Below are 16750 nucleotides of genomic sequence, written 5' to 3'. Positions count from 1 at the left end.
TTCATTTAGCAATTTTTCAAAGTCTTTACTCCATTCATTTAGGATATCTTTTTCCTCAGTTTTCATGTCACCTTTATCATCTCTAATTCCTTTTTCAACAACTTCCAGAATATCTTGCCACTTTCTTGATATTTATTTTCTATGTTCTTATCAAAGTCCTCCCATGACTTTTGTTTAGCTTTCTTACATTTGTCTCTGTATTCTCTAAGAAAACAAGCTGACTTATTCACCAGGAACTTTTTGATCTTTCTTCTTTTCCTTCACTGCCTCTTTAACTTCCAGTATTCACCATGGAGTTCTGATTTTTCTATCCTTGCAGACAACCTCACCACATGCCTCTCTGCTTGAATCAATCAATGTTTTCTTCAGGATTTGCCTATGAATCTCCAAGGTTTGGTTCCTGTCCTCAAACTCTTTCATTTTTTCTTGATGGCCTTTAGTATTCTATAAAAATATCTTAAGGTTATAAAAAATCAGAAATTTAATTTGAACTGTTTAAAAGCCTGCTTCAGCTTATCAGGCAGTAAGACCTTAAGCGACTTCAAAAGTTACCTGACTGCATTCAGCCAGCGATAAGAAATATGTGGTTCATATAAAGTATATCAGGTATTTAAGCTCTGGTACCATCCCAGATACCAGGTACTGGTATCTGGTGATGTTAACAAAATACACTAAAAATATTTTTTGTAGAAAATGTTTAACTTTTAACTTACAGATGAGTCAGTGAAATCCAGCAGAGTTTAAGTTTGATTTCCTCAAAATGTTATTGATAGTACAATTTTTTTAGACTTATTTTTTATATTAGTGGATTTGATTTCATAAGAAACATATTTTCATTAAAATGGAAAAAAAATTTCTGTTTAATGCCCAGTATAATATGTATATAGTAGATTTATAGAGATAGAAAACAAAACACAGCTCACAGATATTTATGTTGATCTGTGTTGACAGATTGTTTGACAGGTCACGATTGTGAACAGTATAATAAATTACAAAAATGTAACTAAGGAATAAAATCTATTATACATTATATCATATTATGTTTTCTTAGATTAATTGGTGGTGTATCTTTAGTATATTATTCTAGTTTGTTTTTAGTGGTTTATCGTATTTAGCACACTTAGTAATATAGTTGTAGATATATTATTAAGACTAGCTTCAGATAGACTTAAAAATGATACAGATAACTCTCAGAACAAATCGATGTCAAAATCACAAGTTAACATAGATACCAGGGGAGAGAACCTTTGTCCACTGAGCAGAAGTGTTGCAACATCAGTGTTGATAATATAAGTGAAGATAACTTGACATTTGAAATATCCCAGTTTTAAAACAGATTATTATTTAAATAGTTTAGGATCCTGATGGCATTCAGCATCAGGACCCTTTCTCTGCTTAAAAGATTCACACCTCAACTAGGTTTACAATCATCATCTTTATCATCTTTACAATCTATTCTACTCAGCTAGTATCTACTCCACAGCATGGAAGGATGTTCATATGCAACAGTTCAAAAAAAAAAAAAAAAAAAAAAGATATCAAAATGAGAGTAACAGGATGATATCATCAGAATATCAACCTGTTACTCTCATTTTGGTACTCTCTATAAGGGATGTAAGAATCATGAAAAAGTAATGGAAAAGGTTGTTAACAGTCAACTTCTTCATTACTTGGAGATCTGCCTAGCTAATCAGCGACACTAGTATGGATTTTACCACTAAAGATCAATAGCAGATCTTGCCAACTTCACCTTCCTCTGGACTCATGCCATGGAAAGATATTATTACATGACACCTCCAAGAAATCCAGTGACTCATCGCAAGAGGGTGCTCTACACTACTCTGCTACACATGTCACACCTTCTTCCCTACTACTACTACTTAATTCACACAACACTACTACTACCATCAACATCATCTATCATCCATCACCACTACCACCACCACCAACAACAACAGTATTTTTTGTCTGTAAATTGCATTTGTTCTCATCCGATTTGCTTGTACGCAGGATTAAAAACCCAAGTTTCCTGGAAGAAAAAACCCTGCTATCTCTGCATGAGATCGGTTAACTCATCTTTGGTTGAAGTCCATATACAGATTCCTCTCATCACAATGAAAATCAAACTTAGGCTTTTTCCAATCAAAGAACACAACATACAGTTCAAAAGAAAGATTCCGGTATTGCGACCACATGTTTATTAAGATAAATAAAAATAAAAAAATCCGACAAGTTTCGTATGTCGTTTGACTTACATCTTCAGGGGTTAAAGGTAACTAAAAGTTGAAACACAAGAAATGAGAAATTACTCAAAATAGTCCATTCTATGATGTTATGGCCGTCTAACTGTTCATTAAATTAAAAAAATCCAAATTCAGAATCTGTGCATGCTAAATTTGAACAATGCTCGATCAAACTTAGCATGCACAGATTCTGAATTCGTATTTTTTAATGAACCGTTAGATGGCCATAACATCATAGAATGGACTATTCTGAGTAATTTCTCATTTCTTGTGTTTAAACTTTTAGTTACCTTTAACCCCCCTGAAGATGCAAGTCAAATGACATACGAAACTTGTCAAGTTTGTTTATTTTTAATTATCTTAATAAACATGTGGTCGCAATACTGGAATCTTTCTTTTGAATTGCTAAACCACAGAAACCTATGCCAACAACATACAGTTGTTCTTTCAATTGCACTACGGAGACACTTATCAAATATATGAAACAAACAGTGGGTTGCACTCGAAATTCCATTCTTTTGTTACTGGCTTGCCAGTTTTCTTGACTTGTTCATTGCTTGTGATAACAGTTAGTGTTCTGTCTTCAGATTTTTCTGATAATGCAGTTGTTCTTCAGAGTTCTGCTATTTGGCCCATCCTGTTCTTCATATATATAACCAATCCCCTCTCTCTCTCTCCCTGATCTCAGATGCTCTTCAGAGTTTTTCTAAGTACTTTCCATTTCTCTAACTCATATAACAAACCTTGCATTGCCCCAGTGTCTCAAACTCAGATCTTTTACAAGTGTCCTGACATGCAACTACCTTCAACACCACCACCTACAGTATTTTTTGTCTGTAAATTTCTTGTGTTCTGATGGCCGATTTGCCTGTATGCAGGATGAAAAACATGAGTTTCCAGGAGAAAAAATCCTGCTACCTCCGTATGAGATGAGATCAGCTAACTCACCTTCAATTGAAATCCATATAAAGATCTGTCAAAGGGGGGGCATGAATACATATATCTGCTCCACCTTCTCACAATTTCATCATTCCTGAGTGATATTATTTATTTGCAATCTCACTAGAGTGTGAATTAACTAAAAAATGAATATGATCTCACTCCTGAAAATACATCAAAAATGATTCCACTATATCTAAACCCACTAGTTTGAAAAATAACAGATTGTGTATCCTGAAGAATAAGTCATGATTCATTAATAGGTGGGGGGGGCGGGGTGGTACCTTTGCCCTCATTCATTTATGCTTATTGTTACAATTCTCTAAAAAAATTGATAAAAAACAATCCTCATAAAACCAGAACCCACATGCATCCACCATTCATAAGTAACTTGCAAATTTCTGCAGTGGAATATTGCAGATTCCACTGGACATGGATGATATTGAGGATCCTGTGTTGTGGTATATACCTCTATCATCCACATGGTAGGTTAGGGGATGAACCTGCTCATGAAGAAGTTGCATCCTTGTAGGCAACCATACCCCTTTCCAGCAAGTTCCCCCCCCCCCTGAATACTGACAGAGGCAGCTGCCATTCATCTTTCAGTGGGATCTCTTATTACAGTATGCTGATCTATCTACCACCCTCTACAGATTTCTCCCTCGATGACCTCATGTTGCAATTGCCATCCCTATACTCTTAATGGGAGATTTAAATGGCTACAGTATTTTGTAGGATTAATGCATGCACTCCACAACTCTTCCTCTCATGTTAGTGGAAGAGTTCTGGAGTGCATACTTGACAACAATAGCCTATCCTCTTTAACACTGGGAGTAACACCTTTTTCTGCATATCTACCTGCACATTCACCGCTCAACCTAACTTCACCTTCCCTCTTCCCGATGTTTAAACATCCAGTTTCTTTCGTGGCAACTGTGTTTTCCAACAGGATATCATGATGTAAAATAAGATCAAGCTGATTTGAAATATCTTTTTCTCTTTGGCAGAATTTGCTTTTTCAGTAGTCAGCTGCTGTCCTATTAATGAAGCAGTAAATCATATTACAAGTCACAACAACTGTAGCATCTAAAAGATCAAGTTAATTTTCTCTTTTCCCCAAACCTTTCTGGAATTCATAAGGTACATCTACGGAGAAAGTTGAAAACAAAACATGATATTTTCCTTCTGATGCTTCACTATACAAAACTTAATTGCTTCAAACATGCTTATGTCCTATCAGAGTATGTTTGCCATTAAAAATCCAAAATTACTCATAAATCCAATTCATATCTATACTAGATCAACAAAAATAAATAAATAAAGGAAGTCTGGGACAAAATCCAGAAATTGAAGGACAGGTATTTCACTCATCCTTTTCAATCTTGGAACAGAATGGATATGCATTTGCCAATGCACTCAGGAAACATTTTGCCAAACATCAGCAATCCTGAATTCCTGATCCTAAAAAGTAAAGCAGAAAAACAAAATTCTGTTCACTTTGAATTGTTTGGAATATTATCACAGGCCATTCAAGAAAAAACGAACAAAGCTGCTTTGCTGACCAACAGCTGTAGTACCAGTGACATCTGTCTGAGATAGTTAACATATTTCACTGTTCTTCATGGATCAGTTCTACAGAATTTTCTGTGAGAATGAATTTCTGGAATCCTGGTAAAAGACAGTTATTGTTTCCAAAGCCAGACTAGCAGCTTGTACATGATCTTGCCAAAAGGAGTTAACCCGTGCCTTTTGTGCTTTGGAGAGCAACAACTTGTTTGTTAAGATATAATAGGGCTTCTGAAAACATTCTACAATAGATCATTTAATAAAACTAGAAGTATTCATTAGAGATGCTTTCCTAAAACCAAATACTTAGTATCAGTTTTCTTTCTATGGAAAAAAAAAAAAAGCATATTAAACAGTTTTGAGATTTGGAATATTGAGAGACCTGCACTACTTTGATCTTGGAGAGAACCCTCCTTCTGTTTATTAAAAGCTTTATATCTGAATCTTTAGAGTGTGAGTGAGATTCTTTGTAAGAGGAGGGAGTTCCACAAGGTTTTCTGTGTATCATGCTATTTGTTATCAGAGTTAACTCACTAACAGAACACTACAACTGTAAGTAATGTCCTCTCTGTGGATGACTATCATCTATCTTTTGTTATTCTTGTAATGAGTCATAAAGACAGCTGTATCAGTCTGTTGACCATCTCTCAAACATTTGTTAATTGGCTCAGATTTTTGCCACAGAAAACTGTTTGAGTACCACATCCTGACTGAGAGCTAAGACAAATGATTATTCCAGTTGCAACAGAAGCAGGGTTCTTGGGACTCATTTATGGTGAGAAACTTACATTTCCACCTCATTGTGAGATAAGTTTCAAAGAAAAACGAACATTCTTTGCACCCTAGCTTCCACCTCTTGCAGGTGCAGACAGTGTTCATTGCTTCACTTATATTGAGCCCTTATCAGATCAAGAATTAATAATGGGTCTCAAGTTTATGCTTATGCAAGAAACACCACATTTTAATGGCTGGATCCAATCTGCTATCAGAATTGCATCTTTAGCATTTTGAACACCACTTATTCCTAGTCTTTGTGTCAAAGCAAAACCATCTTTGACACTTTGACATCAGCAGCTGTCCTTATTACATGCAGCCAAAATGAAATATGAGAATATGTGAGACAAGTTTATGCAGGCTTGTCTCACATACTCTTTCCTGTTGAGAAATGATGACATGCCTATGTATGTGTACTGTGGCTTTGCTTTAACCATCATGCATCTTTTAATTGACTGCTCTCATTAATAATCTCCCTCAGCCCTGTACACTCAGATTTTATCTGATTCCTCCAATATATGTTTTTAAATTTGTACAAAAAAAACTTTATACGTAATTTATGTGTATATATATATATTACTTTGAAAGAGAAATCTTTAATGTAATGAATAATGTCAAATCTTTAATTTTACATTATTCTGATTTTATATATTTTTCATATTATATACTTTTGATTTTGATTACTTTGACTTATAATTTGTACCATGGTTTTACATAAATTTTAACCACTGTCATAGCAGATTATAACATGTGGCTAATATGCAGGGGGGGGGGAATCAAACCAATCATTCTAAACACTGTATGTTTGTCTCTTCAAAAGAACACCAACTGAATTCCTTTCCATCTTAATTCCTTTCCATTACATCAGTTTTCTGTGGGTTCTGCAATCTTGTGTGTTTTTGAGTAATAATATAATATAATTAATATAATATATAGTAATATATACTTTATATATATAATCCCACCCATGAGAGGTTATTATGTTACATTAGTAGTCTAAGTTGTTTCTGCCATTTATGTTATTTACATGCTGGGAAAGTTAAGCTTCAAATCTCAGTTTGTTTAACTTCTAATAATATGAGATTAGAAGTTAAATTTTAATAACAAATGAATATGTATATTCATTAGCATATTTATTTTTTTGCAACACCTAATGTCCTTTTTTTTCCCCCCATTTCCCTCTTTTTTTTATTTTGCATTTTTCTCTTAAGGTATCCATACTATATGCTTCGAGTATATAATGTTGACATTGGCTTTCTTACATGGCTGAGATACACTCTTTGGATACCACTTTATCCACTAGGATTTATATGTGAAGGTAGGCTTACTGTTACCATTCTGAATTCTTAGCAATGTAATATTGCCATTGAAAAATAATCATGCAGATTTATTTCTTTTCCAGTAATTATTTTTTTTAAGTAGTTAATAAAGTATCAAAATTGCTTAATAAAAAAATGCAAGCTTTAAACATACATCACAAAATTCTTTTTACTATTTTCCTTCCTCTACAAAACAAGTGGCTACTTACTAACAACTCATTTCAAATCAACCCAAGCTTGCAGTCGCATTTTTTTTTTTAATCTATAGAATATATTAGAAGGGTAGTCACCAGCTATTCAGAACGAAAGCATGTTAATGGACAATCCCATTGCATTTTTCCAGGCAGTCGTTCTTCTGGAAAGAGAACTTCCTTCCTGGTTGCAAAATTAAAGTGTTCATGTAAATGTAATTTAATTAACACCATGGTCAGTGATTTTTTCCAAACCTACATTTCTGTAAAATGATTTGATAAGAAACATGTTTGTTAACAGTTTATTAGCATAAAAAAATCTGCATGGTAAAAGAATCAGCAGTGCATAGGAAGTAGTCAAAGGAAGTCTGAAAGAAGCTGTAATTCACTGCATCTCAAGTCGAGATAAGGAATTGTATGAGAATTAAATTTATGGATAAGACTTCAATGCCATAAAGGCTGCATAATAAGAAAATATTGTGGATATAGTAACAGAAGAAAGGTGATGACAAGTCCAAGAGCAGTATAAAAAAAGCAGGCTAGGTAAGAAAGATAAAAATCAGGCTGTGAAAAGCAATTAATCTTACAGTCAAAGGGAAACCAAGAGAAATTTTATTGCTGTGTGGCAAATAAAAAGAAAAAATGACCATGAAAGAATAACTTCTGTTACTTTTAAATCATCTGAAAGTGTTATGTGCTTTAGAAATGGCAAAAATGATCACTTTAGTATGGTATATATCCCATGCAGAGCTATTAGCTAACTGGATGGTCAGACTGGAACTGGATGGATAGAGTCAGAACTAGACAAAAGGATGGATCATTTGGCAGTATTGAAACTATTGTAAGAATTTGATTTGAACACAGTTGGATCACATGAGATATCAACAAAAGTGCTGAAGGCATGTGCAAGAGAATTAGTAGCGTCTCTGACCTGGTTATTCAGCTTGTCTCAACACGAGCACAATTCCTAATGAGTGGAATATATATATATATATATATATATATATATATACACACACATACACTGCTATAACCTGTTATAGACCTGTCAATATTTCTGGATCTGTACCCACCAAAGGTGGATAGATAGATAGCACTTTTTTCCTTTTTAGATGAGAGCATGACTTTGTCACAGGTAGGACTTGTTTAGCAGGCTGCAACCCTATTATAAAATTGAACAGAGTTGGGTGAGGACAATATATATATATGCCATAATACCTCTGTATTTTCCCATAACATGTTGAAAGTTTATTTTTCACTTGGTTAGAGTATAATAAATTTAGTTTAATCCTTTATCCAAGTGTGAGCAAACAAAGTTTGCGCCTGAAAGTATCTTCAGGACTGGGGTAAGGTGGTACAACACCAGGGCAACTCGTTGCAAAGGTGGAGCAAGATACCAACACTCCTGTCTCAGTATCTCCTACAATGCAAAACTAAATAAACTTTCAACATCTTTCTCTAAATCCAGAGTAATTTATTAAAAAAAGGGTGGCACACCATTTGGCAACTCCTATAGGTAGAGATGACCTGCTAATGCTTCTGCCTGGTATCTCAACTTGGGCCTGGCACCCACTGAAGAGACCTCAATAAAGGTTGAAACTAGTCTGGGTAGTGGCCTTTCCTTTAATGCATAACATTAGACATATCCGCAAGGAGATGTGTTTTGCATTGTAGGAGATACTGAGTCAGGAGTGTTGGTAGCTTGCTCCACCTTTGCAAGGATTAAACTAAATTTATTAGACATTTAACACGATTCTTCAGTTATTGTATAATGGAAAGAAATGATAATGTAAAATAGTTCTTTTGACATGGATAAGAGACTACGTGACTGATGTGTATCAAAGAGTAATGTACGGAAGTGCTGAAGGTGGCCACTGGAGTATCACAATGTTCCACTATGATATCCTAGTGGTTACCTTCCTACTTGTATACAATACACTGTGATACTTCTTTGGACTTTCACAAATATTATTTAACATATTGATCTGGATAGTAATATATAATTATTTGCTGATGATGCAGAGTTGAAGAGAACACTAACTTGTAGAAATAAGGAAGCTATTCTTTCATTGTGTAGGCTTTGATAAGCCCAACATGATGTCTCAAATATCATTGCACGAATTCAGAAGAGGTGAGACAATTGAAAAGGTCATTAAGGATAATCAGGACAATATCTGGTCTGTGGAATTGAGTATATGAGAAGAGACAGAGAATGTGGTCTTCAAAGTTTGATTAATAGATAGAAGAGAGAACATAAGATAGGCAGGATTGAGATTTTACAGCTTGCTGCAGGTAAGGGTAAACTCGGGGTGATCCTTTGAAACTGAGTATTGGTATGGTTAGGAAGTATGGCGGCATATAGCGTGCGTGCGTGTGTGTGTGTGTGTGTGTGTTTGGAATGGATTACCAGTGGATGTTGTGAGCGAATTTTGGATTAATGTTTTTAAAGAGTGTGATATGACTAATATTTATATATTATATGAACTGGAAGAAGCCTCTGTCAATGAGTCCTTGATTCCCTGGTGCCTGCATAATAATTCAAAGTACTTCCTAATTACTGATTAACTATATCAAGGATGGCCTGTTTTATTGGCTTTTGCTAAGAATGACATTCATCCCAAATCTTAGATTTTTTGCATCCAAATTTACTTGAATTAGAAGTGTTCTGTAGCACTTATCCTAATTCTCTTTTACTTCCAAAGCTTTGTGTTTTTAAGTTAGTAGTTTTTCTCACTTTTAATGCTTGAATGGTGTCAAGAATATAGTCCGCTTTTTTCTTTTTTTCTGTAATGACTCATAAATAAGAAAATCATTTCAAAAGTTCTTGCACACTGCTCATGTATGACCAGTAAGATGATGTAATAGTTTTCACTTTTCACTTGAATTATATAAGTCAGATACTGAATTTAAAAACATCTCATTTTCTGTTTCTGCTTTTTGTTCTGCAAAATAAGACTTCAGAATGAAGGGAAAAAGTATGACAATATTTCAGATGTGCATTTGGTATGACAGTGAGGCCACATTTCACATGAAGTATCTGATCTTATGGAAAAATACAAATGACAAGTACCTTCCAGTCTTTGTTTTCCATAAGTTTAAAAAAAAAAAAAAAAAAAAAAAAAACACTTCCTGGGAAATGCTTTGGTACCATTGACAAGATTTCTGCTGAAGTGACCTGACTCTACCAACCTTTCTTCCTGTTTTATGCTTATGCATAGACTCACACCATACCATTGAAATCAAATCGTACCGAATAGGGTTGGTAATCCATATTCTTGTAGTGTTCTATGACTGTAAATTGTGTTTCTCTTTCTGGTTTTTGATCTGGGATCAAAAACCAGTGTTTCTCGGTGGGGAAAAACTCTGCAACCCCCTGTATAAGATTGGCTAAGTAGCCTTCAGTTGAAAATCCCTGATAAAGGTTCTTTGCATCCTGGGTGGGATTTGAATCCGGGTCTTTCTGTTCAAAGGGCATCATTAAAATGAATGAGCTACAGAAGATCTAACTTTACCAATGCATCAGCAAAACATTGGTTTTTTTTTTATTGTTATTGCAAGTGTTTTTGCAAAATAATCAGTAAACAGAAAGCTAACAGAAGGTACTAAGCAGGCAGTTACTTCTGCACAACTTGTAAGTACCCATAGTCCACCAAATCAGTTATCTTTACAATTAAAAACAGCCACATGAAAGTGCCCACTATGCCTACCGGCAAAGTAAAGATGGCGGCAACAATGACCAACGACAAATCAGTACCTCGAGTCTCGGCAGTGTAGTACCATCGATCACTAACAAACTGAATGACAATATGAAGTGCTGCAGTTGTAAAACTGAAGTTACCGAAAGGGGAAAAAAAAAAGGTATATTATGCAATTTCTGTTGCCACTGGCCACATGCTTCCTGTGCAAAAATTAATGAATCGGTGCACAAGCTTTCTATTGATCTCAATCAGCTCTTCTTCTGTTCGATGTGCTTTCCTTTCATAAAACAGCTACCAAACTTAGGAAACATGTTGAAAAACCTTGAACAACACCTTAATAGAATGATCAAAACTTTCTCTTCCAAAATTCAAGCACTGGAAACTAAGCTTAAGATACTTGACGACCAGCGCTCGATCGTAAGTGCACCCTTGCCCACTAATAAACTCCACCACCTAATTGCAACAACAGTACGAGTCAATTGAGACCTAAAACAAGAGACTCAATGCCGTTATTCTGAACTTTCTAATGGAAAACGGTAAATCATTAAAAGAAGACATCAGCAAATTAGCAGAGAATGCAACTTTGATCTCAGAAATATTGTCAAAGGACACCTGCCCCAATTATGCATACTTGCTCGACCTGACTTAATATTTGCCCAGAGAGAACAAACATGCCAACTTCGAAGACAACTTGAAGAAAAATGCCAAAATGGAGACAACAGTTGGATCATAGACTACAAACAAGCCAAGCCAAACTAGTGCAAATGTCAAGTGATGCCACCAAAGAGACCAGTATACAGGCACTGGATAGGAAACATGCAAGACCCTTGCGGTCAAATACATGCCTCACAGAACCTTGCATATTCATTTTACCAACATCCGTGGCCTCAACTCCAACCTTAATAGTGTCCACTACCATCTGCAGTCCACTAAACCTTACTTAATCTTTTTAGCAGAAACTCAAATCTCACCTCTCACCCCAGCACTATCCATCTCAATCTTCCAAACTACACACTTTAACTTTCTTGTGTAGAGGCTTAAATGCTGTGAGGACATTATGTTGGAGGTTTAATTGGGTTTGTGGATTTTTGGTAGGTTTACTTTACTTTACTTAAAAAAGTAAACGTTTACTTTACATTACTTAAAAAAGTAACCTCCTGGCCCCCTGACGTCACAAAAAAACTTAAACCTTTCCGCTCCCGTCCCCCCCGAATATACGGTTTACCAAAAATCCACAAACCCAATTCCCCACTCAGGCCTATAGTAGATGCCACCAATGCACCTTGTTACAGACTGTCTAAACAGCTGGCCAACTCTCTGTCCCCCCTCACCGGAAATTTCACATCCTATATAAAAAACTCGATCCACTTTAAAGCCCTCACAGAAAATTTAACCTTGAATAATACAGACATATTAGTAAGCTTTGATATCTCCTCATTGTTTACCAATATTCCCTTAACTGACACTTTATCTCTCTTAGAAAACGTTTTTCCCTCTGACATCTTAGATCTCTTTTCCTTTGCCATCCACTCTGGGTATTTCTCTTGGAAGAACAAAATCTACAAGCAGATAGAGGGAACTGCCATGGGTTCCCCCCCCCCTCACCCCCTTGCCAATTTCTATATGGAAGATTTCGAAAAATGAGCCTTAGACTCAGCCCCACTCAAACCGTCTATCTGGCTAAGATATGTAGATGATGTGTTCTCTATTTGGCCTCATGGCCCAGACACGTTAGACTCCTTCCTCAGTCATCTCAATAGCCTACATCCAAGAATCCAGTTTACTATGGAAAAAGAAAAGAACAATTGTTTACCCTTCCTAGACACCTTAGTCACACGCCTGCCTAATGATACACTTGCCTTCTCTGTATACAGAAAACCCACACACGCAGGCAGATGCATTCACAAACTCTCCCACCACCACCCCTCACAACCATATGGCATCATTAAAACTCTTACCAAGAGAGCCCACAATCTTTGTTCCAGTGGAACCTCCCTCACTACTGAGCTTAACCACATACACAGAACTTTCCTCTCCAATGGCTACAGTGAACACAGTATCAAAAAAAAATCAATTCCTCCCCCATTCCCCGTCCCTCTCGTCAACAAGATTTTAAAAATGCCATCACCATACCCTACATCCATGGCACTTCGGAAAAAATAGCCAAGATACTAAAAAAGTATAACCTACACACAGCATAAGCCCTACCGCAAACTTGCTACCCTTATCCGGTCTACGAAAGATCAGCTCCCTCCTCTCTCTCTCTGCCTGGAGTTTACAAAGTACTCTGTTCCTGTAAGCTTGCGTACTTTGGACAGACAGGCAGATCAGCATCCATCCGCCTGGAGGAACACAAGTCGTACATCGTTAAACACAACTATGGCCATTCAGGCTTGGCTGACCATGTGTTGGACACCACCCACAGCGTATCATGGAAGAAAACCACCATGCTCCACCACAGCAAATTCAAGAAAGAGAGACTTTTCTTAGAAGCAGCAGCAGCAGCTCTCAGAAACCAACCAAATCTTAATAAATATGGTTGCAATAAGCTTCTGAAGATTTGGGAAACACTCATCACCAGAGGTCCCACCTTACATTCCAAGCCACCTACTACCGCCCTTAGAGGGCGCTCCACCTAGATAGGACTTTAGTGTCGCCCACGTGGTTGGGCTTAGTATTGTAAGTTTTTGTGTGCATGTTACATTAATTGTTTTTTGTAATCCCCATAGATGTCCTAGTGACTAGGACAAAATATAGGAAGTATTAAATTCAATTTTAATTCTTTTTGAGTGTTGTAAAAAATCCATTAAACCTCCAACATAACACTGTTTAACTGCTTTCGACACAAGGGTGGCATCTGCACATATCTGCTGCTCTGGCATACTCTGCCATAGAGTACCTAACCTAGAATTGCCCAACTTTGTCCTTCTTTTGTTGAAAATATCCCTTCCCCACTCAGTCAAATTCATCTGCTGTTATCTATCAATCTCCTAATGTCCAACCACTCTGAGCTCTTTAATTCCTCTCCTTAAAAATTTATTTCCTCCAGTCCCACTCTCCTAAGAATGAAATCATCCTTCTAGGAGATTTTAATGTCCATAATACCAACTGGCTTTCCTTCTCTAGTTGTGTGGATCTTGCAGGCAGAGATGCTGAAACATTTGCCATCACTAATGACCATACACAAATTGTTCACATGCCCACCAGAATACTAGGTAACTCGAACCACTCTCCAAATACCCTAGATCTCTTCCTTATCAGTTACCCTTTCAAATATGCAATGAATGTAGTCAGCCCTCTGGGTAATTCTGACCACAATTCAGTGCTCATCTCCTCCCCCATGCAACAACGCTTACACAGTCACTCCCACACAAGAATAGTTTGGCATTATAACAGTGCCAAGTGGGACAGCCTCCAAGACTACCATGCTTCATTTCCATAGTTGGACTATTGTTTCCAGTCTTCCCCAAACATATGCACCGAACATATCACCAAAGTAATCCTCACTGGCATGGAAACATACATTCCCCATACTTCTCTGAATTGCCATTCCCCTATCTAAATCTGGTTCTCCAAAAGATGTGCGAAGGCTGTACAAATGAAAAATCAAGCATACCACAACTGGCTCAAATGAATAACTCCAGTCCACCTTCAGTGTTTATACTGAAGCCCGAAACAGACACAAGGAAGCTATCAATACTTCCAAAACAGAATTTGAACAGGCAAAAAGCAGGAAACTTGCAGCCTGCCCAAATGGCAACCGTAACTTTTGCCCTACACCATTTCCATCCTATCATACCCACATGGGTCTATTGCATCATCATCCACAGAAAAAGCCAATCTTCTGGCTTCACACTTTGCTTCCAATGCATGCATAACTGACAATGGTAAATGCCCCCCCAACCATTCCAAATGCCCAACACACAATACCCCCTTATGTCTTTTTGCCAGAAAGAGATATCAGAAACCTATTGTCTAAATTAGACACAAAAAAGTCTCCTGGTCCTGATGGCATTCCTCTAATTGTCCTAAACGTTTGTGCACCAGAACTGACTCCTTTCCTATGTTACCTGTATATACTCTCTTACTCCACTGGTATCTGTATCACAGCCTGGAAATGGACTTATATTCGATCCATTCCCAAGAAGGGCGACAAGTCACTGCCATCCAATTACCTCCCTATCTCACTCACCTCAGTCCTGTCTAAAATAATGAAAAAAAGTCAATTCCCAATTCCTACACTACCTTGAAGGCACCTACCTAATAAACAACTGCCAGTATGGATTCCGTTGCTGCCGATCAACAGAAGAGCTACTCTCATATATCACCCATCTCTGGACAAATGCCATGGAGAAATTTGGTGAATCTCAAGTGGTTGCACTTGATATCTCCAAAGTGTTTGACCGGGTTGGGCACAAAGGTTTATTAAGCAAACTCCTATCATTTAGACTGTCTCAGGACTTCTGCAGTTAGATTGCCAGCTTTCTGTCTGGATGCACACTATGTGTGATGGCAGATGGTTCCCTACCCTCTCACCAACCAATACACAGTTTTGCAGATGACAGCACATTGCACTTCTCTTTCATTTGACAAACCTTACTCTACACAACTCACTTTAACCTACAAAACATCAACCATCACTGCTCTTAGTATCCGCCAAGCTATTCTCCAATGGGGCTCAGATAACCTCATCAACTTCAATGCTAGTAAAACCCAGTTCTGTCTTATTTCTCACAAAACGAACCAATTTACCCCCAGCATTGTTTCTGATAACACTCAAATTCCCAGACAAAATGAGATTTCTCTTCTCGGAATTACCCTGACATCAGGCTTCTCCTAGCATAAACACATCACAACCATTGCATCCTCAGTTTCCAAAAAAACTGGGATTTCTCTTTTGCTCAAGACGTTACTTCACCTCTAAACAGCTGTTAATCTTATACAAATCACAAATCCACCCAGCTATTGAATACTGCTCTCACATTTGGAGTGGGACTCCTAAAAACTCCTTCAAAATGCTTGACCTAATGCAGAGGAGAGCATAGCATTATACATATCTGCAAGGATGTGTGCTTTGCATTATGGGATACTAAGGCAAGTGATGAGAATTATTCTACCTTTGCCACGAGTTGCCCCAGTCCTGAAAATACTTCAGGCGCAAACTTTGTTTGCTTACACTTGGATAAAGGATTAAACCAAATATATAATAGGAAAGCAGGTAGGTTGATAAATAACCTATCGCTTACCAACTCACTCTCCTCACTTTCACATAAACATTTGGTCTCTGCAATTTGTGTATTCTATAAATATTTCCATGGCAAATGTTCATCTGAAATAGCATCAGTAATTCCCCTACTTAGTACTAAGCCCATTGGAACATGTACAGCTGCTGCCCAACATCCTTTCACAGTACAGCTCGAAACCCACAGAATAAGTTTCTGTTCCTCCTATCTGCTACTGCTGTATTTGGAACAGTCTTTCCCCTGATGTATTTCCCAAGGAATACAGACTTTTAAACAAATGTAAACAAGGAGAAACTTGTTTACACATATACAGTACTAACATACTATAGGTTGATCAACCAACCTGTCATGTATGGGCCCAACATAAAAAAATAAAAAATTGCTATAAGGAATACAAGACTTAAACTTGCTTAAACTTTCAGCAGCAGTGATAAGCCAGAATGGAGAGTATATTGATCTGTAAATGTATTTTGTTAATAAGAGTATTATGCAGAACTTTTGAAATAACTTTTATATATAGTTTTGTTGTATGTTGTAGATCTTTCAGATTGCCCATAATAGGCAAATTTATATTAACAATGTACGAGGTGGTATCAAAAGGTTTCGAGACTAGCTCTATTTACGAGAAACTACTTTATTTATTTACGTTTACACACTATCACCTTCAAAATAGTCCCCTTGCATATTGATACAGTGCTCCCAGCATTCTTGCCACTTCTGGAATGTGTCCTGGAAGTCTTCTTTTCAAAGCATGTCAAGCACCTTCTGTGATTCGCG

General features: G+C 36.9%; 1 protein-coding gene across 2 annotated transcripts in view; it reads left to right on the top strand.

The window, feature by feature from the left end:
* Hacd2 (3-hydroxyacyl-CoA dehydratase 2) overlaps positions 1-16750 on the top strand; it is a 226783-nt gene that overhangs the window by 168962 nt on the left and 41071 nt on the right. For both annotated transcript variants that reach the window (XM_090391398.1, XM_090391399.1), the window contains exon 8: positions 6734-6840. In XM_090391398.1, the coding sequence (XP_090247524.1) occupies positions 6734-6840 (107 nt within the window). The remainder of the gene's footprint in view (positions 1-6733; positions 6841-16750) is intronic.

The sequence above is a fragment of the Typopeltis vanoorti genome, chromosome 4 (genome assembly GCF_054136105.1).
Source record: "Typopeltis vanoorti isolate ZY-2024b chromosome 4, IOZ_Tvanoo_1.0, whole genome shotgun sequence".
Taxonomy (NCBI): domain Eukaryota; kingdom Metazoa; phylum Arthropoda; class Arachnida; order Uropygi; family Thelyphonidae; genus Typopeltis; species Typopeltis vanoorti.
This window is presented reverse-complemented; position numbering and strand designations above follow the sequence as displayed.